The sequence below is a fragment of the Mastigoproctus giganteus genome, chromosome 13, assembly GCF_048544385.1.
Source record: "Mastigoproctus giganteus isolate SK-2022 chromosome 13, ASM4854438v1, whole genome shotgun sequence".
NCBI lineage: Eukaryota > Metazoa > Arthropoda > Arachnida > Uropygi > Thelyphonidae > Mastigoproctus > Mastigoproctus giganteus.
The window spans coordinates 10,583,304-10,610,675 of record NC_143587.1 but is presented as its reverse complement, the minus strand read 5'-3'; the positions used below and the strand labels follow the sequence as shown (position 1 = coordinate 10,610,675).

General features: G+C 37.3%; 1 protein-coding gene across 1 annotated transcript in view; it reads left to right on the top strand.

Moving 5' to 3' along the window:
• Rme-8 (receptor mediated endocytosis 8) overlaps positions 1-27,372 on the top strand; it is a 699,549-nt gene that overhangs the window by 95,160 nt on the left and 577,017 nt on the right. The window contains exons 10-11 of the mRNA XM_090387774.1: positions 11,491-11,582; positions 11,734-11,900. Coding sequence (XP_090243900.1) covers positions 11,491-11,582; positions 11,734-11,900 — 259 coding nt within the window. The remainder of the gene's footprint in view (positions 1-11,490; positions 11,583-11,733; positions 11,901-27,372) is intronic.

Sequence of the window (27,372 nt, the reverse complement as noted above, 5' to 3'; positions counted from 1 at the left end):
GTAGAAAAGTTGCTTTTGGTGTGGATAAACGAGAAGCAACTAGCGGGTGATACTGTGACCGAGAACTTGATCTGTGAGAAGGGAAAGGCCTTGTACGCCGACCTCGTAAGTAAACAGCCAGGTACGTCTACAGAAAACGAAGAAGGCTTCAAGGCGAGCAGGGAATGGTTTGATAACTTTAAGAGGAGAAGTGGCATCCATAGTGTTGTGAGGCACGGAGAGGCTGCGAGTTCGGACGCTAAGGCAGCTGAGGCGTTCTTTGCCGAGTTCCAGAAGCTCATGGTTTCCGAGTGTTACCTGCCACAGCAAGTTTTTAATTGCGATGAGACGGGGCTTTTTTGGAAAAAGATGCCAAAGAGGACCTACATTACAGCAGAAGAGAATGCAATGCTCGGTCACAAGCCCATGAAAGACCGTCTCACCCTCTTGCTGTGTGCTAATGCAAGCGGTGATTTCAAAGTCAAGCCCCTGCTCGTGTATCATTCTGAGAATCCACGAGCCTTCAAGAAATGCAAGGTGCAGAAGAGCCAGTTAACCGTTATGTGGAGGTCCAACAGCAAGGCTTGGGTCACTCGTATCTTGTTCGTTGAGTGGATCAACGAGGTCTTCGGTCCTGCAGTGAAGAAATATCTTTTAGAAAAAAAACTGCCACTCAAAGTCTTGCTGGTTATGGATAATGCTTCTGCTCATCCCCCAGACCTTGAGAACGACTTACTGGAAGAATTCAAATTCATTAAGGTCCAGTTCCTTCCTCCCAACACTACTCCATTACTCCAGCCCATGGATCAGCAGGTCATTTCGAACTTTAAAAAGCTTTACATCAAGGCGCTATTTCAGCGATGCTTCGAGGTGACCGAAGGAACTAACCTTACCCTCCGAGAGTTTTGGAAAAATCACTTCCACATCGTAAACTGCCTCAAAATCATCAATAAAGCCTGGGATGGGGTCACCAAGAGAACCCTCAATTCTGCTTGGAGAAAACTGTGGTCTGATTGCGTTGAGGGGTTTGCTCATGAACAGGAGCTGCCAGTTGTCGATGAAATTGTGTCCTTGGGGATGACCATGGGACTGGAGGTGAATAAGGATGACATTCAAGAGCTGGTGGAGGAACATGGCCAGGAGTTTACCACAGACGAACTGATGGATCTGCATCGCGAGCAACAGCAAGAGGTTATGGAGGAGATCTCGTCTGAGGAGGAGGAGAAAAAAATGGATACATCCCTCTCTTCAAATGAGATTAGGGAGGTGTGTAAAATGTGGGAAACAGTGCAAAATTTTGTAGAAAAGCACCACCCGAGGAAGGCTGTGGCAGTGCGAGCGATGAATCTGTTTAACGACAATGCAATGTCATATTTCCGTGAAATTCTCAAAAGGAGGCAAAAGCAAGTGTCATTGGAGAGGTTCCTTGTTAAAGTCCCACAAAAAGAAAAAGTCAACAGATAGTAGTGATTCCGTTAGTGACAGTAAAAGTTGTCCTACCCAATAATTAATAAATTCAATTGCTATTAAAAATATGAAAAGGTATGTATGTATTTTGTATTAATCATTTTTACAGTATATGAATATTTGTGAGTTTTGGAACAAATCATCTGGGTTTCCATTATTTCATATGGGGAAATTCGCTTTGATATACGAGTGCTTTGGATTACGAGCACGTTTCCTGAACGAATTATGCTCGCAAACCAAGGTACCACTGTATATGATATCAAAATTATTTTTTGCATCCAGTTCCTTTGTAACCACATCATATTATCCGAATATTTTCTGACCAGATTTGTCAGACAAGACTTTCCCTTAATAAACCCATGCTGTGTCTGAATTATTGCTGCAGTCTTGTCTAGATTATCCTGCGAAGCATCTTTAATCAGTGACTCCATTATTTTACCCGGAACAGAAGTTAAACTAACTGGTCTGCAATTACTTGTATCACCTTCGATCCTCCCTTTGTGAATTTGCAATAAATTTGCACATCTCCAGTCTGTAGGGACTTCCCCTGAGTTCAAGGATGCTCTCATAATTATGGCTAAGGTTTGCTTAGTTTCTTTGCCGCCTCCTTTAATATAACTGGATGGATCCCATCTGCCCCGGGTGCCTTTCTTATGTTTAACTTCAACAATTTCTCCTCCACTTTGCTCTCATTTATTACAAAATCATTAAGCACCCTGTTACAATTTGATAAACTTCTGGCATTTCTCTTCCTTAATAATTCCTCATGTGTGAATGTAGATGCAAAATTCTCATTCAGTTTGTTTGCTATCTTAGCAGGATCATCATCAGTCAAACCACTGATGTCAATTGGACCAATCTGATTCATCCCCTTCCTTTTAGAGTTTATATACGTAAAGAAATCCTTACTGTTTTTCTTTGCATCCTTTGCCAAAGATTTCTTGTAATCTGTCTTCGTTTGCCTAATCTCCTTTGTGACTTGATCTACCATAGGCTTCTGTGTTGCCTGATAATTTATATGCATCCCATGCATTTTTATTCTGTACCACGAGTCTCATTAGTTCATTTGAAGTGCCTCCGTAGCCAGGAGCAGGAGGGCAGGTGGGCAGGAGCAGCAGTGCGTAGCACACGCTTCTTGATTAGACCGGAGTTCGAGCCTGTGACCACCAAATACAGAGGATGCGAAAAGGTCAGGGAATGACCACCGCATATCCCTGGAGCAATATGGTCTTAGTTGCTAATGCTCCTAAAAACCAAATAACAAACAAACAAAAACAATTACTTTCTCTGGTTACCTCTTGAACTTGCTGCTGCAGAAAACAATCATCCAATAAATCCATAAAAGTCTTGCTAGTGTGTGAGTGATTAACCCATACATTCCAGTCAATATCTGGGAAGTTAAAATTCTCCATTATATGACATTCTGATTTACTAGCTCACTCTGTTTCTCTGTACAATTGTTTGTTGTATTCGTTCGTGCTATTAGGCCTATAGCACACTCCTACTCTTATTTTATTTCCAGTGCTTATGTCACACCAAACTGACTCAACATTGCACTGACCATCTATATCAACTGGATGCACTTTCTTTGATTTTATGTTTTTCTTAATTAACAGCATAACCCCTCCTCCCTTCCTATACAGTCTATTCTTTCTGTACACATTGTACTCCCTAAATTCCAGTTCTACATTCATCTGTGTGACACCACATCTCTGAATATCCCAACAGTATCTGCCTTTAATGTCTTTACCAGCACTTCAGATTCATCAAATGCATTTACTCTACTTCTAGCATTGGTGTAGATGCAAGTATACATGCACCTATTCTTATTCTTAGTTACCCTAACATATCCCATGTATTTATTGTTAGTGAAATAAAAATTACAGGCTTCATAGCCTAGAGATCCCTTTAATTTTTTAATCTGTACTTTGATACAGTATGACCTGTAGCCAGTAAGTGCTCAAAAAACAATTTGATTATTTTTTTGACAATTTGATATTTCTATTATATATGGCTGTTTTTTTTTTTTTTTTTTTGATGAACCCTAAAATGCAGAGGAAAATGCATCTATCCTGATAAGACAAGTTGCAATCACTGCAAGAAATGTTGTATACTAGGTCATTTATTTGTATTGCAAATGAGGAAAGGACTGAGTGTTCAGTATAGTAACATCCAGTGAGAATAAATTATCATTACCGCCAAGTCTACAATCCTTAAGATTATTAAATAGTGTATCGTAGATCTTAATTCCAAATTGTATCGCCTGTCTACACATGCTTTGAGGTAATGATAAATTATTCTCACTAGATGTTACCTCATTATATATGAATGTAAACTTTGGATACACATTAGATATTCTTTGGGATATGTTAAATAATAAAATGATACCGATTAATTATACAAAGCTTCCTATTAAGGAAATTTTTCACTCAATTAAACTCTTAGTTGAAGCCAACTATATCACCTTTCGAAACAGAGTATACAAACAAATATTTGGTTTGCCAATGGGATTAAGCCTGAGTGGCCTTATATCGGAGATCTATCTCTCAACGATTGAACGTATACATTTGACACCTTTTCTACCCCTTGGGCTTCATAATTCCTTTTGATTCGAATTACTTTTCTACCCCGTATCGCATCCTCTCTAAAGGTGATATAGTTGGCTTCAACTAAAAGTTCAATTAAGTGAAAATTTTCCTTAATAGGAAGTTCCATATAATTAATCGATATCAAGTTATTATTTAACATATCCCAAAGAATATCTAATGTATATTCAACGTTTACATTCGTATATTAGCATTAGTAGAGACATATGATGCAAGAAAGCAAGCTTATACAGCATCAGCCAAAAAAAAAAAAAAAAACCCACTCTCCCATTTCACCTCTCCGTTCATTCCAAATACCTGTTCAGCTCAGCCTTAAATTTCTTTAGGCTATCAACTTCTGCAACAAAGGATGGAAGTCTGTTCCACCAACCAACCAGCCACTGGCTAAAGGCAGACTTCTGCACATCTATCCTACATCTTTCTTTCCGAAATTTAAATTTATGCCCTTTCAAATGATTATTCTGAGCAAGAGGGAGAATTCCATCAGCATTGAGCATGCTCAAGCCATTCAAGGCATTATACACCTCAATTAGATCACTGTAATTTGTAAAATTTAAGACTTTCTTCATAAGAGCAATCCTTTGTTCCATTCACTAATCTTGTTGCCCTTCAATGTACTTGTTCGAACAGCTCTACATTCTTCTTAAAATGAGGCCTCCAGATTTGTATACAGTACTCAAGGTATGGCCTGACCATTGCCTTATATAAGGGGATAATCACCTCCTTATCCCTGCTAGAAAAATTCCTGTATATCATTGACAAGACATTATGAGCTACTCTTGCAGACCATCTGCACTGCTCAGAAAACTTCATATCTGCCTGCACAATTACCCCCAGGTCCTTTTCATTCTCTACCACTGTCAGTGTAGTACCACTGAGTTGATACATCACTCTGAGGTTACTGCTTCCCATTTGTAGTACTTTACATTTGTCAATGTTAAACTTCATTTGCCACCTCTCACCTCATCTGCTAAACTTTTCTAAATCCTGTTGCAGCAGCGTACTGTCATTAGTGTCCTTAACAACCCTATCAACCTTCGTATCGTCTGCAAACTTAGACATTAAGCCTGATATACCATCATCAATATCATTTATAAATACATAAAACAACAATATACCCAACGCTGAACCCTGATGGACTCCACTAATAACATTAGTCCACGAAGAGCAGTGTCCATTGATTACTACTCTGTCTTCTCCCACTCAACCATCCCTTTATCCATAGCAGCAATTTGCCACCAATGCCACACAGCTCCAATTTGTGCAGCAGTCTTCCATGTGCAACAGTATCAAAAGCCTTTCTAAGATCAAAATATATGATATCCAAGTTATTCCCCGCATTCAGTTCCTTTATGACCACATCATAGTATCCAATCAAATTGCACAGGCAAGACTTTCCCTTAACAAAACCATGCTGTGTCCGATCTATAACTGAAGTCTTGTCTAGATGATCTTGCAGTGCTTCTTTAACCAGTGCCTCCATTAATTTCCTTGAACAGAAGTTAAACTAACAGGTCTATAATTACTTGTGTTACCCTTTGATCCGCCTTTGTGAATTGGGGTCACATTTGCACATCTCCAGTCCATGGGTACCTTCCCTGAGTCCAATGAAGCTCTCATAATTATGACTAAGGGTTTGCTTACTTCCTTTGCTGCCTCCTTTAATATAACACGGATAGATCTCGTCCACCCTGGGTGCCTTTTTTATGTGTATCTTCGACAATTTCTCCTGCACTTTCCTCTCAGTTATTACAAAATCATCCAACTCACTGCCCGAGTTTAACTCACCTCTGGTATTCCCCCCTCTCTGAATAACTCCTCATGGAAGAATGATGATATCCTGAGGTGGATATCATCATTCTTCTTTTTCTTGGTGATTCCCTCGATGATAATAATAATAATAATAGTGTGTAATTTCCGTATTGGCCTGGCTACAATTTTAAATTCGGTATCTTTAAAGAATAAGTTTGTGTCACTGTTCAACATATAGGTCAGAAATAAAGTATTTTTTGATATACTCTTGTTGGTTGGTGTATTTGTTTGTATTCTGTCCTTAGTTTGTACCCTAATTCTGTCTGTTGTAGCAAGTCTATTGTAACCCCTGTCTAAGAACTGATGGCTAATATTTGTATTTCTGAGCCCAAAGCAGATTCCGTCATTGAATATTTATAAGTATTGAGAAATTGATTAAAGATAATCAATCTTTTGTAGGTGAATGGGTGATAGCTGTTATAATGCAGAAGCATACCTGTGTTTGTAGGTTTGCATTAGATGTTAAATTGGATTTTATTTGTGTCCTGAGTAAGCGTGAATTTTTCCTGAGTAAGCGTGAAATTTAGAAAATTTAATGACTTAGTATTAATATTCTCCCTCTCCAATGTAAATTTGAGTCCAGAGTGAATATTATTAAATGACTGTAAAATGTCTTGGATAGTGCTACTATCATTAAGGACTTGAACATTGTTTGAATACCACTCATAGTATGTGATACCGGGTAGGAAAGGCATCAAATGTGTACCCTCAATCGTTAGAGATAGATCTCCGATATAAGGCCGCTCAGGCATAATCCCATTGGCAAACCAAAAATTTGTTTGTATACTTCGTCTCGAAATGTGATATAGTTGGCTTCAACTAACAGTTTAATTAAGTGAAAAATTTCCGTAATAGGAAGCTTTGTATAATTAATCGGTATCAAGTTATTATTTAATATATCCCAAAGAATATCTAATGTGTATTCAACATTTACATTCGTATATAACGAGGTAACATCTAGTGAGAATAAATTATCATTACGTGAAAAATTAAGTATTAAGGAAATTTTTCACTTAATTAAACTCTTAGTTGAAGCCAATTGTATCACCTTTCGAGACAAAGTATACAAACAAAGTTTTGGTTTGCCAATGGGATTAAGCTTGAGTGGCCTTATATCGGAGATCTATCTGTCAACGATTGAACGTATACATTTGACTTGGCTTCATAGTCCCTTTTGATTCGAATTACTTTTCTACCACGTATTATATACTCTCGAAAGGTGATATAGTTGGCTTCAATAACAGTTCAATTAAGTGAAAAATTTCCTTAATAGGAAGTTTTGTATAATTAATCGGTATTGTGTTATTATTTAACATATTCCAAAGAATATCTAATGTGTATTCAACGTTTACATTGTTTTTTATTCTCACTAAATTATTTATATAATTTAGTGAGAATAAATTATGATTACTGCCAAGTCTACAGTCCTTAAGATTATTAAATAGTATATCGTAGTTCTTAATCCCAAATCGTATTGTCTGTCTACACATGCCTTGTGGTAATGATAATTTATACTCACTAGATATTACCTCATTATATATGAATGTAAAAGTTGAATACACATTAGATATTCTTTGGGATATGTTAAATAATAATACGATACCGATTAATTATACAAAGCTTCCTATTAAGGAAATTTTTCACTTAATTAAACTCTTAGTTGAAGCCAAGTAAGATTTTAATTTCCTATATATCACCTTTCGAGACAAAGTACACAAACAAATTTTTGGTTTCCCATTGGGATTAAGCCTGAGCAGCCTTATATCAGAGCTCTATCTCTCAACGATTGAACGTATACATTTGACGCCTTGTGCTTTATAGTCCCTTTTGATTCAAATTACTTTTCTACCCTGTATCGCACACTATGGAAGGTATTTAGATGATTCTAGTCATTACCAGTAGTAGCACTAAACTGTAATGTTACAGTTTATACAGCAGTCTTGTATGTGCAACAGTATCAAAGGCTTTCCTGAAATCCAAGTATATGATATCAAAATTATTTTTTACCTATAGTTCCTTTGTGACTGTGTCATAGTGTCCACTCATTGGTCAGACAAGATTTCCCCTTCATAAAACCATGTTATGTTTCAGTTATAACTGCACTCCTGTCTTGATGGTTCTGCATTACTTTTATAACTAGTGACTCCATTATTTTCCCTGGAACAGAATTTAGGCTAACAGGTCTGTAATTATTTGTGTTACCCTTTGTTCCTCCTTTGTGAATTGGGAATGCATTTGCACATCACCAGTCTGCAGGGATTTCTCCTGAATTCAGAGGTGCTTTCATAATTATGATTAACAGTTTGCATACCTCCTTAGCTGTGTCCCTTAATTTAAGTGGATAGATCCAATCCACTCCAAGTGCCTTTTTTATGTTTAACTGCAACAGTTTCTTCTTCCTCTTTACTCTTAGTTAATACAAAATCATTTAGCTGCCTGTTAGAGTTTGATAAATGTCTGGTTTCCACTTCCCTAAAGAATTCCTCATGTGTTAATGTAGATGCAAAATACTTATGCAGTTTATCAGCAGCCTGAGCAGGATCATCAACATTAGAAGGAAGGGGATGTCATGCACCTCCTTCCTTCTAGTATTTACGTAAGAAGTCTTTGCTTTTTTTTTTTTTTTTTTTGCATCATTTGTCAGATTCTCACCTGGCTTAGCATGCCTAACCTCTTTTGTGACTTGATTACAGACTGGTTTATATCTATCATATTGAGCCGACCGGGCTAGCCGAGTGGGTAAAGTACCTGCCCGGCAACCCAAAGGTCGCGGGTTCGATTCCCGCCTCGGGCTTGGATCAAAGTACTGCAAAAAACCTTGGGAGGTGCAATATGGCCACAGAAGCCGATGCGCCAACAACTACCAAATCAAAAAAAAATATATCTATCATATGCTTTTGTATCACTTGACAATTTATATGCACCCCATGCATTTTTCTTCTCTGCCATGATTCTCATTAGTTCATCTGATATCCATTTATGTCTAAGCCTTGAACAGTATTTCTTAGTTGGTATGAAAAGCCTATGATTATTTTCTTAAATGCTTCCATGATTATATCTTTGAATGTTTCCCATTTAGAATTTGCCGATGGAACATCATCAGTTGGTCACACTTCATAGAATTTAAACTGTTTGAGACCACTGTAGTCACCTAATTATGGAAGCAAAACCCCTTCCTTTTACCCTTGATGGTAGGTACATCCTTAAGTAAATCCCACATCAGTACACCGTGATCACTGCCACTTATTGGTTTTTTATCTGTAAATTCTTAATGTATGAATTATCACTGCTGATAATCAGATAAATAATATTACTCTTTAGTTGCCTCTCTAACATTCTACTGTAGAAAAGAGTCATCCAATAAATCCACAAAATCTTGCTAGTGTGTGAATGACCAGCCTGCAAGTCCAAGTCAATATCTAGAAAGTTATCCCCTATTATTAGACATTCTGATTTATTGGCCCATTCTGTTTCTCAATATAGTTGGTCTTTGCACTCCTCAATATCATTAGGCCTATAACACAATCCTACTCTCATTGTTTTTTCAGTACAAAAAAAAAAGTAAAGTTTGTAATTTAAGTATGACACATGTGCAGTTGGGCAAAGTACATCATGTAGAGTGTGTAGTTGTACAGGTCCCTCCTCCCAATTAGAATGCAGTGGAGAAACCTACTAGGAAACCCTCCTGCCATGATGATGTGCCTCCTCTCCTTTGAGGAATGGCATGAAACCTGTTGACAATGGCTGCAAATGGTCTGACAAGTGTGTAATTTCAAACAGAGACGTGCTGTCTGTTTAGTGCGATCTCCCACATCGGGCACTTTGGTCTTATGACTTTACTCCCCCTTCATTACCCATTTCCCTTCCCTACCTCCATCCTAAATGTTGCGCAAGGTGGACCACACTACAAATCTCTTTCTGCCTTTGACAGCTCCCTCACCCCCCCATTGATGGTGGGCTCCCCTGTGTTTCTTAATTTCCTAGTTCTAGGTGAAAAGTCTTCCCATCATCCACCTCCTTTATTCATCCCCTTTTTTCCAACACTGGAACTATAATCCTTGCCCTCCCTTTCCAACAAAAAGAGTTTTCAGCATTTTTTTTTATTTATTTTTTACTCCAGGGCCCTTCCTGGTAAGCTTGGTGTCATCCATGGTTTGCTCCAACCAGAAACTACTTGACTCTTTACTACACCTGGCTTGCCTATGCGGGGTGGTGGATGGGAAATGTGGGGTCCCAATAGGCCCTACTTCTAAATGGCCAGAGGAACAACAGACTTCACTATATAAACTGCACTATTATAGAGTTTTACTGTCAGAGTATGCTATGTGGAGTTTGGTGGGGGCTAATGCTTCTTGAAGCAACACTGTACACTATCCTTTCTATACACATTGTACTCCTCATATTCAAATTCTGCATCCCTTATATCTGAGTGACACTGTGTTTTTGATGCTCTCAAATGTCTGCATTTGCTGACTTGACCAGCACCTCAAATTCGTCAAATTTATTTGCTATGCTTGTAGTATTTGGTATACATGCACTTGTTCTTACCTTTAGTTACCCTAACATAACCCATGTATTTATTTGTTCTGTGTTGATTCACAGCAGGCCTTGCTTCCTATTTTGCTGCATGTTCCAATAGAAGCAATGCAAGAATGAATTTGACCTCTGCCTGCAGCATTTGTTAATCTATTAGTCTGCATATCCCCCCCCTAGTGGTTTTCTGCCTAATGCTGCCTCGATAGCATTAGCAAATATTCTTGCACCCTTTTGATTTAAGTGTATCCTATCCCTGTAGAAGCAGTCTCCTGTTAATAACCACAGACCATGCTGAGAAAAATTCTACCCCATGAGCCTTGTACAGTTTTTCCAGGGTTGAATTGATTGACAGGGTTTCCTTCATATACTCTCTCTCTCTCTCTCCCCTATCATGTTTGGGCAGAATTGCAAACACATTCAAATTTAACTATGTGGCAACTTTTTTTTTAGACATTGCTCTGTACTTAAGTAATTCCACAGATCTGCTGTTAATGTCATTAGTTCCAACGTGTACAACAGTATCACCTTTTGTGCTTTTAAAAGATGATATCTGCTGTGATATCGAAGCAAAGATGATATCTACAATGAGATCAACTTTTGCTCCTGGTGGACATACTCTGGTCCTATTCCACCTATCTTTTTTCCACAATATAATTTGTTTCCCCGACAGTAGAGTCACTAACAATATCTGACTCTTGTGAAACCATGCATTTATTTCAGCACATTTATTTCTTGAAATGTTGATTCTTTAAAATCTGAAGTAGTATTTATTAGTTGTAAAGTTCATTGAAAATAGGACACCATTCTCCATTTTTTAAATTATCTGTAAAGCCGACTTAATATAAAGAGTAGTTAAAAAAAAAATTCACGAGTTAAATTAAAAAAAAATTCATATCCAATTATCAGTTTTAGAATAATCTCTTTTGATATTCATTGTTTTGCACACTCTTTAATAATGCTGTTATTTGTTACTAAATTCATTTAGATTCAGTTTGATATTATTTGATTTAAAAAGAAATGAAATGTTTCGAATTGTTAAAACTATAATAATGGTTTTATCTTTTTATCTCTGATTTTATCAACATTTCAGATTTTTGCCTTAGTCAGAAGTTCTGAAAATCCTCAATATTTCAGTATAGAATATGTAAAAGGACAAATTAGCAAGTACACATCAACTGAAAGGTAAGATATTTCCATTTGTTGAAGACATTTTACTAAAGAAAAAGCAAAATGAGGAACACTAAATATTGTGTAAATTCTTTTAAATACTGCTTTTCTTTTCTTAATTATTTTGTTTATTTATTTTTTATTTTATTTTTTTGTTGTTTTGTAGAGATGCATTGTTGGCTTCCCTTCTTGATGGAGTGAGGGCATCAGGTAATAGAGATGTCCATGTAAAGATGGTGCCAACAAATCGTGGTCAACGCCTTGGGCCCTTTACTGTTCCTGTAGATGAAGAAGTAGAGACTTGTCATTTAAGATTTTTGCAGGCTCTTCCATGTATGTTGAGATTGCTCTATTTAATAAGCTGATTGGTTTGCTTATAAAGGAACCATGAACATAAACTCTGGTCATTTCTAAAATATATTTATATGGCTGCCAACTCTCCTGATTTACTGCAGAGAATGGCATTTATGACTCTATTTGACCATTTTCCCTCTCTTTCACCATCTTAACATAGTTTTTATCAGTATTTTTATAATAGGTTTCTCCATCTTTTTCTTTTTGTAGAAAAATTATAAAACATCAAATTTCATATTTTCATTAACAAGTACGGTTATAATAAACAACTGAACTTGTAAGAGTTTGCTATAATTATTCATAAAAAAACCAACTTTTCTGCAGGTTTTTATTTCCAACACACTGCATATGATATATGGTCCAGGGATGACACCCTCTCTTTCAATTTAGAAAGATTAATTTGATAAAGATTAATAAAAAAACTTAATTTATGAAAACTAATATCATTAAAGATTTATTTTCAAGAAAAATGTATGTGATGGCAACTCTTAAATTGTGTTGCCAATAAAGTCTACAAATAAAAGCCGAAATACATCCTCTCCTGTTAGTAAATTAGTAAAGGTTGCCTTAATTGTCAGTCAGTTATTAGAGACTGAGAAACACTACACCATGAATGACAAAACAAGGTTATGAATGATGAAATGATCAGTAGTACAATACAATGTTCAAGGTGATATCTTAAAAATTAATCTAGGAAGCTAACTATGCTTTTCATACCGACTAAGAAATAATTTTCAAGGTTTAGGCCTAAATGGATGTCAGATAAACTAATGAGACTTGTGGCAGAGAAGGAAAATGCATGGGATGCATATAAACTGTCAGGTGACATAGAAGCCTATGGTAGATAAAAGCTGGTCTGTAATCAAGTCACAAAGGAGGTTAGACAAGTGAAGGTGGATTACTAGAAATCCTTGGCAAAAGATATAAAGAAAAAACATCAAAGAATTCTTTACTTATGTAACCTCTAGAAGGAAGGGGATGAATCATATTGATCCACTTGATATCGATGGTTTAACTGTTGATAATCCTGCTTAGGCAGCTGACAAACTGAATGAGTATTTTGCATATATATTCACACATGAGGAAATATTCAGGGAGGGGAATGCTAGAAGTTTATCATACTCTGGCAGGGAGCTAAACGATTTTGTAATAACAGAGAGCAAAGTGGAGCAGAAATTGTTGAAGTTAAACATAAGACACTGCAATTTGCAGAACTTAAGCCTTTCTTCATAAGCACAATCCTTTGTTCCATTCATCAATCTCGTTTTGCCCTTGTCTGTACTCATTCCAGCAGCTCTACAACCTTCCTAAAATGGGGCCTCCAGACCTGTATCTCATTCATCAAGGTGTGGCCTGACCATTGCCTTGTACAAGGGGATAATCACATTCTTATCCCTGCTAGAAAAATTCCTGTATATCATTGACAAGATACCATAAACTACTCTTGCAGACTGTCGCACTGCTCAGAAAACTTCATATCTGCCTGCACAATTACCCCTCCCCAGGTCTTTTTCATTCTCCACTACCCTGAGTGTAGTACCACACAGTTGATATGTTACTGTGGGGTTACTGCTACTCATATGCAGTACCTTACATTTGTCAATGTTAAACTTCAGTTTCCACCTCTCAGCCCATCTGCTCAACGTTTCTAGATATGTCCAAGTTTTTTCTCCATTTCACATAAGCTTTCATTTTGTGCATCAGTTTGGTTTTATTTGAAAGATTCTTTCTAAAGTCACACCGTTGTTTCATGTGATCAGTGTTTGTTTTCATCTGTGTGAAGAGCATTGGATAGATTTCTCCAATTATTGTAAACAGTCGACACAGAACTATCACCTGAATCTCATAAATCTGTTTTTGAAAATAATTTGCAACAGAAACAAAATGCATAGTCTTTGGAAGATGAATATACCAACCAGGTTTTTGGAACAATTTTAAAGTTATCCATTTTTTCCATTATAATATGTATTACTAAACTTAACATCCAGTTGAATTTTTAGGATACAAAATACGGAGGGTCGATTCAGCCTCTTGATAACAACTTTGACAGTCCTTTAAAACTATGAAATTCTGTGCCGTTGCCACCGGTTGTGATCTATTTGTTTTTCCTGCTTGTGGTCTATTGCACAGCATCGCAATTTCCATTGAAGTAAAGCACGTTGCAAAACTGCCAAGTTGATCTTGTCCCATTCCTGCTGGCAGATTTTCCACAAACCTTCAGCAGTTCTGTGGTGGTGGTTTTCAAGAGATCTTTTCAAAAGTCCAAATGTGTAAAAATCTATGGGTGTGGCATCAGGTGATTTAACAGGTATATCTTCAAACGGGATTAAATGAATACCTGTAGCCGCTTCCATTCTCCGCAAAAAAGCGTGTGTGGAATGTGACGTGTGGCTGGACGCCTTATCCTGGTGCACCCAGACGTTTTCAGTGTCAGAACCGTACAGTGTGGGTATTTCACTTTCAAACAACGGCTATAGAACTTCAGTCTGGTAATACACTGAGTTGACTTTCACGTTTTTAGCGACTCTACACAACTGAAATTTGCAGTGATAACAAAAACCGGCTACAACCATAAAACCTCGGCCAAAACTTTCCTTGCACTGCGTGCCCACGTTGGAAAGGCCTTGTCACCCTGTCCAAATTGTCCAAATTTTGTTGCAGTCGGAGAGGTATACCCACACTTCATCCAGTGTTGCTGCGAATTTCCACCATTCAGTTGCCAGATATTTTTTGTAGAGTTTTTGAGCATTGTCCTGCCTCTCTGCAATGTGCCTTTCTCCTAGGTGGTGTATGTGGGCCTTGTGCTTCTTCTCCAGTCAAATTTTTGTTGATTATGCGACAAACGGTTGACTGAGAGGTTCCCACACACGATGCTATAGCTCTTTGGGTTTTTGGATTTTCACCGACAACAAGTGATTGCACTTTTCGTACTACCTCCCTCGTGTGACTTGGAGCAGGTTTCAGTTTCTTCGGTGTTTTCTGCCCACTTGCAGCAGCAGCTTCATGGAATTTTCCTTTGCCATATGGTCCCTTATAAATCCATAAGAAATAATATTAGATGAATTTCAACATCTAATATTATTTTATTTATTTATTTCCTTATATCAAAAAACTATAAGGAAATTTTCAATATAACAAATATTTTTATGGCAGAATCTGCTATTCTTGTAATTTTTATAACGAACTGAAAATTATTGATGCAAAAAAATCATAGAGTTATAAAATGTTTTTCAGTTCATTATAAAACCTACATGGATCTTAAATCAGGGTGCTAGAAACCAATAAAAATAAGATGTTACAATGAGGCACCCATTACAATGAAGCTTTTAAGTTTTTGATATCCTTTGGTTAGTTGAAATCGAACTGCAGTGAATACATGAAAACATGTGAAAATGATTGTAAAAAAAGCAGTTTATTCTTAATAAAAAATAAAAATTATCGAACAAGTTGAAAAATAAATTTTGTGCAGCAGTTTGCCCACTACCTTATTGACAATTCTGAAAGATGGAGAAATTTCAAGTATAATAAGCAATGTACTGATTTGAAACAAACTAATTTTTATATTTCTTATGTGTATAATCAAAATCTGCATTCATTACATATGTTTAATAAACTAGAATTAACAGTTTTATTTCTAATTTCGAAGTAAGGAAATTTCAGTATTACGAAAAAAATTTCCTGGTCTCTTTGAATTCCTTATAATGGGATTTTACAATTCGGAGAAATCGCGTGCTGATATGTTGACAGTTGACAAATAAGTTCGTAATTTTGAATGCAAAAGAAGTAATTTAGCAAACATAAAAAATTGATTTTTTAGTTTCATCATCATGGACTTGGTCTGGCTTAGGTCTTTTAAGACCTGTTCCGTTGTAGCTCTTGGAGGTGGTCTTGATCTCGCCATCGTTGTCTTGGTCGACCAACATCTCTCTTGCCTGTAGGTTTGTAGTTAAAGGCTAATTTTGGGATCCAGTCTGGATTCATTCTTTCTATGTGGCTGATCCATTTTTCTTGATACAGTTTTATGTTATTTGTTATGTTATATATTTTTAATTTCTTGCGGATATCTAAATTTTTTTGGTGCTCTAGTCTTGTAAAGCCTAATAATGGTCTTAAAAATCTCATTTATGCTGCTTCTAGTTTGTGTGCATCTTTCTTATTTATGACCCAAGTTTCACAGCTGTAGAAGAGGGCTGGTTTTGAAGTGATGTTGTGCAGTTGTAATTTTGTTTCAGTTGTCATTTGTTTTCCGAAGTGGCATCCTACCATTGTTTGGCGCATAATGGTTTTTAGCTGCCATTGCACCGTAAAACAAACAACAACAACAACAACCGAAGTGGCGTTTAATCATTCCATTCATTTTATTATATTTTTGTAGTTTAGTGTGGATGTCTTTCCCTTCATTTGATATTAAATTTCCCAAATAGGTGAAGTCAGATATTTGTTCTATTATTTTATCATCAATAACAATTTTGACTCTTTGTATGTTTTTTACACATAATCCCATTGATTTTGTTTTTGAGGTGAAGATTTTCATCTTGTACTTTTTACCTATTTTATTAAGTTTATTTGCTGCTATCTGTAGTTCATCTTCGGATTTTGCAATTATAACTTGATCATCAGCATATAATATAGTTTGGATTTTATTCCTGTTGTTCAACTGTATTCCGTTGTTAATTGTTTGTTTCCATTCTTTAAGAATTTTATTGATGTAGATATTGAATAAATTTGGTGATAGTCCACATCCTTGTCTGACTCCTTTATTGGTGTTAATTGTGTCTGATAGTTGGCCATTAGAATATTTTATACAGACTTTTGAGTTTTTATATAGGCTTTGGATTGCTTTCTAGAGTTGGGTTGGGATATTTTCTTCATGTAGAATCTGCCAAAGTTTTTCTTGGTTTACATTGTCATATGCTTTTTCATAATCAATAAACAGCAGAAATGTTGGTAGATTGAATTCTCTTCTTTTCTCCAAAATTTGTTGTAGTGAGAAAATAGCATCTATTGTGCTTCTCCCTTTTCTAAACCCACATTGTTCTTCTTCTAAGAATTGTTTACTGTATTTATTAAGTTTATTCTTTTGTATATTAAGAGTATAGCTTTGCAGCAGTTGACAGCAGTGTTATCCCTCTGTAGTTGTTAGGGTTATTTCTGGAGCCTTTTTTGTGTAAATTGATTACTATTCCTGTTTCCCAATCTTTGGGTATCTGTTGCTTATGCCATATGATGCTAAATAATTTTAGTAGTGTGTTTTTAGTAAGGTGCCCCCATATTTAAATAGTTCCACATTCAAATTGTCTATGCCTGGGCTTTTTTGGTTTTTTGATTTTTGTGATATTAACTCTAGTTCTTCCATTGTTATATTTTCTTCATCTTTGGTTACCACAGATTCATCTTCCAATTCCCTAGTGCCTGGTTATACCATAGTTTGGAATAGTGTTGCTTCCATTCTGCTGGGAAATGTTGTAATTTCATAAAAATTTTAAAACCTATTCTCTGTGGGCCTGTGATATCACGTTCTAAAGATTTAACAAATTTATCCCAGTCATCTTGTCGGATTCTTCTGGTAGTTTTCTGACTTCTGCTCTAAGCTTTTTATGTTTTATGTGTAGATGTAGGTCTTTAGTTTGTAGGAACAGTTTATACGTCTTTTTTTTTCTCATTGATTGTTTGTTTCAATTCTTCATTCCAAGTTCTTAGCCAGTTTTTATTTTTTATAGGTTTATATCCAAGACTTTCTTCAGCAGCTCCCAGAATTGATTTTTTCATGTTTGACCAGATTTCCTCAACATTATCACTTTCGTCTGATTTGAGTTTTTCAATCGACTTTTATACAGGAATTTAGTGCTTTCATCTTCCAACAAATGTATTTTTAATTTCTTAGTAGTTTTTGTTGGTATTTTCTTCTTTTTATTAAGATAATTTCTTTTTATTTTGAAAAGTGCTTTCTACTAGGTAGTGATCACTGTCTATTTCACTTCCTCTGAATACTCTAGTGTCTCTAATTTTGTCATTTAAATTTTCATTAATGATAATATAATCTATTATAGACTTTGTGTTTCTTGCTTCCCATTTGAATTTATGGATATTCTTGTGTCTGAAAAAAGTATATGTAAATTTTAAGTTGATTAAAAATCCAGAAGTCTATCAGGCATCTTTCATTATTGTTGACCATGGGTTCGCCTTCTGATCATTTGTACATTTGTATACATTATTTTCTTATACATTTGTTTACTGATTGAGCACCCTTGCACTAAAATCTCCTGCTTGTTAGTTTGGTCTATGATCTGTTGTAATTCATCATAAAATTCTGCGGTTTCATCATTGTTGCCTTCTACTGGTGCGTAGATGCCAATGATTGTTATTGTATAAGATAGAATTTTTTGTCTTAATTTCAATATTCTGGGTGATATCCAAGAGTAGTCTAATATTTTGTTTTCCCATTCTTTCTTTATTATAACAGCAACTCCCGATGATGCCCACATTTCGCTTGGTATGCTGGAGTATATCATTATGAAGTTACCTATTTCTTTGGATCCTTTGTTTCAGTAATGACTACTATGTCAATATTTCTATTTTCTAGTTCATTGGTCAGTTCATCTAATTTGTGATTTAATCCCCTAACATTCCAAGTTGCTACTTTAAGTTCCTTAATCATAGTGCTATATCCATTGCCCAAGTCGTTACCCTTGAGATCTTCAAGTTTTTTCCCTTGAGCTTATTTTGAGTATTTAGAATGTCCTCCAGATAGGTTACCAGCCTTTCGTGGGGTAAGTCTAGTGGTGGGGCTGCCACCTTATAGCCTCTAGACAGGCTTCAGGTACATCATTTCCTCTGTATGTTATGGGACAGTTATACCGCTGTGACTCAGTTGCCAGAGCCTCGTCTGTGGAAACGGGTCAGTTCGCCCTGAGAAGGTGAGGTTGACATTTGGGTAGGAGAAGTTATGGAATGCATGTCACCACCCCTTGAACACACCAATTTTTTAGCTTATTTCACTTTATTGCCGGTAATAAAAAAAGCATAAATAGACAAACGGTTTTCTACATTTTGTATTCTCTATCTGATCCCTCCCCAACTTTTCTGTTATGTATATAAACAAATTTTAACTACAGGACAGCATCAATAGTAGACAAAAATAATTTATAAGATTATCATATTATTTAATAAAAGGAGATACTTACCAAGAACAAAAGAATTCACTTTGTCAACACCATACAAATTGAAAAACACAGACATGGTTATGGTCAGCGTAGAGTGCCCATAAGTTTGCACGTGTGGTCAATGCTGTGGAGTGTAGTGCAGAGCATATTCATATCAACATATGTTACTATTTACACATGCACCCAAGCTGTAAATAGACATAGGGAATTAGTGCTAAAAAAATTCAATAATAGTTAGCATTAGCAGAGGGACATGATGCAAGGAAGCAAGCTTATGCAGCATCAGCCAAAAAACAAAAAAAAAAAAAAAAAAATTGTTCTGAATGCCTGTCCAGCTCACCCTTAAATTTATTTAGTCTATCAACTTCCACAACAAAAGGTGGAAGTCTGTTCCACCAATCAACTTCCCGCTGGCTAAAGGCACATTTCCGCACATCTATTCTACAATCTTTCCTCAGTTTGAATCTATGCCCCCTCAGATTCTTCATCTAAGCAAGAGGAAGAATTCCATCAGCATTATGCTTGCTCAACCCATTCAAGGTCTTATACACCTCAATCAGATCACCTCACAGGTGCCTACTCTCCAGGTACTGCAGTTTGCAGAACTTAAGCCTTTCTTGGTAAGAGCACCCATTTTGTTTCCCTCACCAATCTTGTTCCCCTTCTTTGTACTCGTTCTAGCAACTCTACATCCTTCCTAAAATGAGGCCTTCAGACCTATTCATCAATATCATTCACCAATATCATTCAGGGACAGGGAAGGGATAATCATTTCCCTGTCCCTGCTAGAAAAATTGCTATATATCATTGACAAGACTCCATGACCTGCCCTGGCAGCCCATCTGCACTGCTCAGCGAATTTTATATTTGACTGTACAATTACCAGGTCTTTTTCACTTTCCACTTCCCTGAGTATAGTACCACACAGTTGGTACGTTTCTCTTGGGTGATTGCTACCCATATACAGTACTTTGCATATGTTGATGTTAAACTTCAGTTGCTACTTCTCAGTCCATTTGCCCAACTTATCTAGATCCAGTTGGAGTAGCATACTGTCTTTAATGTCATTAACAACCCTGCCAACCTTTGTATCATCTACAAACTTTGACATTAATCCTGATATACCTTCATCAATATCATTGGTGAATACACAAAACAACAATGGACCCAGCACCGAACCCTGAGGAACTCCACTAAATAACATTTGTCCATGAAGAGCAGTGTCCATTGATTACCACTCTCTGTCGTCTCCCACTCAACCATCCCTTTATTCATTATAGCAACTTACCCTTAATGACATACCTCTCCAATTTGTACAGCAGTCTTCCATGTGCAACAGTATCAAAAGCTTTCCTAAAATCCAAGTATATGATATCAAAATTATTTTTGACATTCAGTTCCTTTGTGACCGTATCATAGTATCCAATAAAATTGGTCAGACAAGACTTCCTTTAACAAACCGATACTGTCTTAACTATTACTGCAGTCTTGTCTAGATGATCCTGCAATGCATCTTTAACCAGTGACTCCATTATTTTCCCCAAAACACAAAGTTAAACTAACAGGTCTACTATAGATACTTGTGTCAACTTTTGACCCTCCTTTGTGAATTGCTGATACATTTGCACACCTCTGCAATTCATGGGGACCTCTCCTGAGTCCAAGGAAGCTCATAATTATGGCTGAGGGTTTTCTTGCTTCCTTTGCTGCCTCCTTTAATATAACTGGATAGATCCAATCCATCCCAGGTGCTTTCCGTAAGATTAACTTCAACAATTTTTCCTCCACTTTACTCTCAATTATTACAAAATCATTTAGCTCTCTGTTACAGTTTAACAAACTTCTCGTTTCCCTCATTGAATAACTCCTCATGTGTGAACAATGAGGACTTATTCAGTTTATCAGCTACCTGAGCATGATCATCAATAGACAACCCATCTATGTTAAGTGGTCCAATCTGATTCATCCCTTTCCTTCTAGAGTTTACATAAGTAAAGAAGTCTTTCGGTTTTTCTTTGCATCCTTTGCCAAAGATTTCTCTTAATTTGTCTTAGCCTGCCTAATCTCCTTTGTGATTTGATTACAGACAAGCTTATATCTGCCATAAGCTTCTGTTTCACCTGAGATGTGACAAACTCAACAGTCACTTGGTCCTTGAGGTTGTCACAGACATTCTCTGAGATATGCTGCAAAATGATCTAAACCTCCCAAACACTTCCTAGTTCATTTCACAAACATATGTGGTCTCAATTCTAATCTCAACGATGTCCATTTCTACTTGCAGTCTGCCAAACCCCATGTGTTTTTTTTGACAGAACCTCAGTTATCCGTTGATTCAACTACTGCTCATCTCAGTTGCCCAAATTATTCGCTGTATGATTCCTTTTGCCTTAAAGGTGGTACTTGTGCATATGTCCATTCCGATATTTCCTGTCAAAGATTTGGTAATTTGTAATCTCCTCATTTCAATCTTCTCTGGCTTAAAATCTCTCTACCACATTATGTCAAATTCAACTGTTGTCTCTACCATTTTCCCAACTCCACTAATCACATGAGCTCTTTGACTTCCTCTCTTTGCAACTTGACTTTCTCTAGTCCAACTTTCCTAACAGTGAATTAATTTTCCTTGGTGATTTTAATGCACACAACTCCAGCTGGCTTCCATTTTCTAGTCAAACCGACCCAGCTGGTCGAGATGCTGAGCCTTTTGCAATTACTAATGACCTTGCACATATTGTTCATTTACCTACAAGAATCCAGGACAATCCTAACCATACAGCCAACATGCTTGATCTTTTTCTCATAAACAACCATTCTAAGTACACGTCAAAGTGAGTGGTCCTTTAGGCACCTCAGATCACAACTTGGTGATTGTCTCTTCTCCAATGAAGCCTTTATCTCATGACCATTATTAACCTCGTATTGTTTGGCATTACAAGAATGCAAAATGGGATGACCTGCAAGATTTCTTTCCTTCTTTTCCTTGGTCGGATTACGGTTTCAAAACTTCTGATGTCAACATTTGCTCAGATTATGTCAGTGAAATTATTCTTGTAGGAATGGAATCCTTTATTCCACACTCCACTTTAAAATCTCGTTCTTTGTCTAAACCTTGGTTTTCCAATAAATGTGCTAAGGCTATTCAAGAGAAGAACTTTGCATATCGTAATTGGCTTGTTTCCAATTCTTCAGTTTCATTTTCTGCCTACACCAAAGCTCGCAACAATTGTAAAATAGTTATTAATCAGTGCAAACTAAATTTTGAACAGGCTAAGAGTAGAAAACTTACTTCTTGCCCTAATGGTAGCCGAGCATTCCAGTCTCTTACCAAAGCTATTGGCCGCAATGTTTGCCCATCTGTGCTTGCTCCCACCTCTGTGAAAACCAGATGGTTTTATTGTCTTTTTAGACAAGGATAAAGCTGACCTGCTAGCATCCCATTTTTCTTCCAAATCATATATTAATGATCTTGGTAAATCACATCCCACCATTCCCAAAATGCACCATTCAATGCATTCTGTGGTCTTCCTTCAAAAGGATGTCAGAAGAATTTTGACGAAACTGATACTCAGAAAGATCCAGGTATTGTTTGTATTTCTCCAATTGTTCTCAAACTTGTGCTCCTGAACTTACTCCTGTTTTCTGCCACCATTTTTTCACTTTCTTATTCCATTGGTTTTTTTCCTTCTGCTTGGAAATTTGCTCATATCCAGCCAGTTCCTAAAAAGGGTAACAATTCCCTCTCATCCAATTATCATCCCATTGCAATTACTTCTACTCTTTCTAAAGTAATGGCGAAATTAATTAACCGCCAACTCTTAAACTACCTAGAAACCTTCTGTCTGATCAACGATCGCCAGTATGGATTCCGTCAGTGTGGATCCACTGGTGATATTCTGGCTTGTGTTACCAATTTATGGAAAAGTTCGGTGAAACACAAGCAGTTACTCTTGACAACTCAAAGGCATTTGATTGTATTTGACATAAAGGTCTTCTAAACAAGCTTCCATGTTATGATTTGCCAACTCTTTTTTTTGTAATTAGTTATTTAGTTTTCTCTCTCTCTCTCTGATAGCTCACTGAAGGTGATGGTAGATGGCTCTCTTCTTCTAACTTCTCCACTAATGCTGGTTTCCCCCAAGGTTCAGTTCTTTCCCCCACTCTTTTCCTCTTGTATATTAATGACCTTCTTCCACTGACTGGAAACCCTATCCATAGTTTTGCTGATGATTGTACATTGCAATTCCACTTTCCATTTTGAGAAATCTTGCCCTGCTCAATCAGCTTCAACTTCTCAAATATCTGCTATCAATTCCTTAAATGCCGATCTCCAGGTAATTCTCCATTGCGGCAAAGACAACTTAGTTATTTCAATCCTTCTAAAACTCAGTCTTGTCTTATATCTCACAAAAAGGATTCTTCCGCTCCTATGCTTATCTTCGGTGACATTCCGATTTCTAGGCCAAATGATATATCTCTTTTGGAGATTATCCTGACTTCTAGTCACAAGCACATTTCAAATATTGCTTCCTCTGCATCTAAAAAACTTGGTTTTCTCTTTTGCCCTCGGCATTACTTTTCTTTCAAACAGCTGTTCTCGCTGTACAAATTGCAAATCCGTCTTACCATGGAATATTGTTCCCACATCTGGGGCAGTGTCCCCCAAAACCTCTCTCAGGCTTCTAGATTCCATTCAGAAGAGGGCAGTTAGGTTAATTAATTACTCACCTCTAACAGAGCCTGTCCACTCGCTGTCTCATAGACGTACTGATTCTGCTACATGCCATTTCTACAGATACTGCTATGGGCACTGTTGTTCTGAATTGGCTTCTATAATTCCCGCTCTCTCTTTCAAAATAATCCAAACATGTGCCGCCACCAGTCAACATCTATTTACTGTTCAAACTCACAAAATCAAGTTTTCATCTTCCTCGTTTTTTCATTCAACTGCCGTTTTCTGGAACAACCTTCCTGCAAATTACTGTCTACAGAAGTTCAAGTTTAATGTCAACAAATATCTTTTTTCTTTTTCTCAACCTCCAACCCAAGCACGGTAGTAAGTACTATAGGTTCTAATACCTCTCATGTTTGGGGTTTTCATAAAAAAAAAAAAAAAAAAAAAAAAGAAATCTGATCATTTATATACATCCTATGCATTTTTCTTCTCTGCCACGAGCCTCATTAATTCATCTGACATCCATTTATGCCTGAACCTTGAACAGTATTATTTGGAATGAAAAGCAGAGTTGCCTCCAAGATTAAGTCCGGAAGGCCTCCCATTTAGAATTCAACGTTGGTAACATCATCAGTTGATCCCACTGTACAGAAATTAAGAACTGTCTGAGAACCCTGTAGTCACCTTTACGAAAGCATATGCTATTCCCTTTAGCCTTGATGGTAGTTATATCTTTAAGTAATTCCCATATCAGTACAGTGTGATCACTGTCACCCAATGTTTCCTTTATCTGCAATTTCTTAATGCATGAATAATCACTGGTGATAATCAGATTCAAGTGTATTACTCTTTAATCTGATTATCAGCCTCTGGTTGCCTCTCGAACATGCTGCTGTAGAAAACAGTCATCCAATAAATCCAAAAGAATCTTGCTAGTGTGCCAGTGACCAATCCACAAGTTCCAGTCAATATCTGGAATTCCCGATTAAAATTCCCGACTATAAGACATTCTGATTTACTGACCCACTATTTCTCTGCACAATTCCTCATTAGCATTAGTAGAGGCATATGATGCAAGAAAGCAATCTTATGCAGCATCAGTCAAAAAAAAAAAAAAAAAAAAAAACCCGCTCCCATTTCACCCCTCTGTTCATTCCAAATACCTGGCCAGCTCAGCCTTAAATTTATTTAGGCTATCAACTTCCACAGCATAGAATGGAAATCTGTTCCACCAACCAACTACCGGCGCCTCCGTAGCCAGGTGGGAAGGAGCAGCGGTGCATAGCACACGCTTCTTGATTAGACCGGGGTTCGAGCCCGTCACCACCAAATACGGAAGATGCGGAAAGGTCAGGAAATGACCACCGCATCTCCCGGAGCAATATGGCCTTAGTTGCTAATGCTCCTAAAAACCAAATAACAAACAAACAAACAACCTCGCAGGTGCCTTGTCTCCAGGCACTGTAATTTGCAAAACTTAAGCCTTTCTTCATAAGAACAACCCTTTGTTCCATTCACTAATCTTGTTGCCCTTCTCTGTACTTGTTCCAACAGCTTTACATCCTTCTTAAAATGAAGCCTCCAGACCTGTATACAGTACTCAAGGTGTGGCCTGACCATTGCCTTATAGTAGTAGTAGTAGTAGTGGCACATGATGCAAGAAAGCAAGTGTAGGAGCTTATGCAGCATCAGCCAAAAAAAAAAAAAAAAAAAAAAATCACACCATTCCCTCCAAATGCCTGTCCAGTTCCTCCTTAAATTTATTTAACCTATCAACTTCTACAACGACAGATGGAAGCTTGTTCCAGCAATCAACCACCCGCTGGCTAAAGGCAAACTTCCGCACATCTATTCTACATCTGTCCTTTCTTAATTTGAACTTATGTCCCCGTAGGTTGGTAATCTGAACAAGTGGAAGGATCCCATCAGAATTCAGCGTGCTCAACCCATTCAAGGCCTTATAGACCTCAATCAGATCACCGCGCAGGTGCCTAGTCTCCAGCCACTGCAATTTGCAGAACTTAAGCCTCTCTTGGTAAGAGAATCCCTTCATTCCCCTCACCAATCGTGTTGCTCTTCCCTGTACACGCTCAAGCAAATCTACATCCTTCCTAAAATGAGGCCTCCAGACCTGTACGCAATACTCAAGGCGTGGCCTGACCATTGCCTTATACAGAGGGACAATCCCCTCCTTTTCCCTGCTAGCAAAATTCCTATATATCATTGACAAAACCCCATGACCCGCCCTAGCAGCCTGTCTGCACTGCTTAGAAAACTTCATATCTGACTGCACAACTACTCCCAGGTCCCTTTCATTTTCTACCACCTTAAGTGTAGTACCACACAGTTGGTACGTTTCTCTGGGGTTACTTCTACCCATATGCAGTACTTTGCATTTGTCAAGGTTGAACTTCAGTTGCCACTTCTTAGCCCATCTGCCCAAATTATCTAGATCCTGTTGCAGTAGCACACTGCCATTACTGTCATTAACAACCCTGCCAACCTTTGTGTCATCTGCAAACTTCGACATTAAGCCTGATATACCTTCATCAATATCATTGATAAATACACAAAACAACAGTGGACCCAACACCGAACCCTGTGGGACTCCACTAATAACATTAGTCCACGAAGAGCAGCACCCATTGATTACCACCCTCTGTCTTCTCCCACTTAACCATCCTTTTATCCATTGTAGCAACTTACCCTTAATACCATTCTGCTCCAATTTGTACAGTAGTCTTCCATGCGCAACAGTGTCAAAAGCTTTCCTGAAATCCAAGTATATGATATCAAAATTATTTTTTGCATCCAGTTCCTTTGTGACCACATCATAATAACCAATCAAATTTGTCAGACAAGACTTTCCCTTAACAAACCCATGCTGTGTTTGAATTATTGATGCAGTCTTGTCTAGATGATCCTGCAATGCATCTTTAACCAACGACTCCATTAAGGGGATAATCACCTCCTTATCCCTGCTAGAAAAATTCCTGTATATATCATTGACAAGACACTATGAGCTACTCTTGCTGACCGTCTGCACTGCTTAGAAAACATCATATCTGCCTGCACAATAACCCCAGGTCCTTTTCGTTCTTTACCACTGTCAGTGTAGTACCACAGAGTTGATACGTTACTCTGGGGTTACTGCTTCCCGTATGTAGTACTTTACATTTGTCAATGTTAAACTTCATTTGCCACCTCTCAGCCCATCTGCTCAACATTTCCAGATCCTGTTGCAGCAGCACAGCATCAGTAGTGTCCTTAACAACTCTGCCAACCTTTGTATCATATGCAAACTTGGACATTAAACTTTATATACCATCATAAATATCATTTATAAATACAGAAATCAATAATGGACCGAACACTGAACCCTGAGGGACACCACTAATAACATTAATCCACGATGAGCAGTGTCCATTGATTACTACTCTTATTGAAATGAAAAAATTATTATTCCTCAGAGCAGTTAATACTAGAATATACATATAGAGAACGGTTAGTATGATTACTACTCTGTCTTCTCTCACTCAACCATCCCTTTATCCATAGCAGCAGTTTGCCTCCAATGCCACACTGCTCCAATTTGTTCAGTAGTCTCCATGTG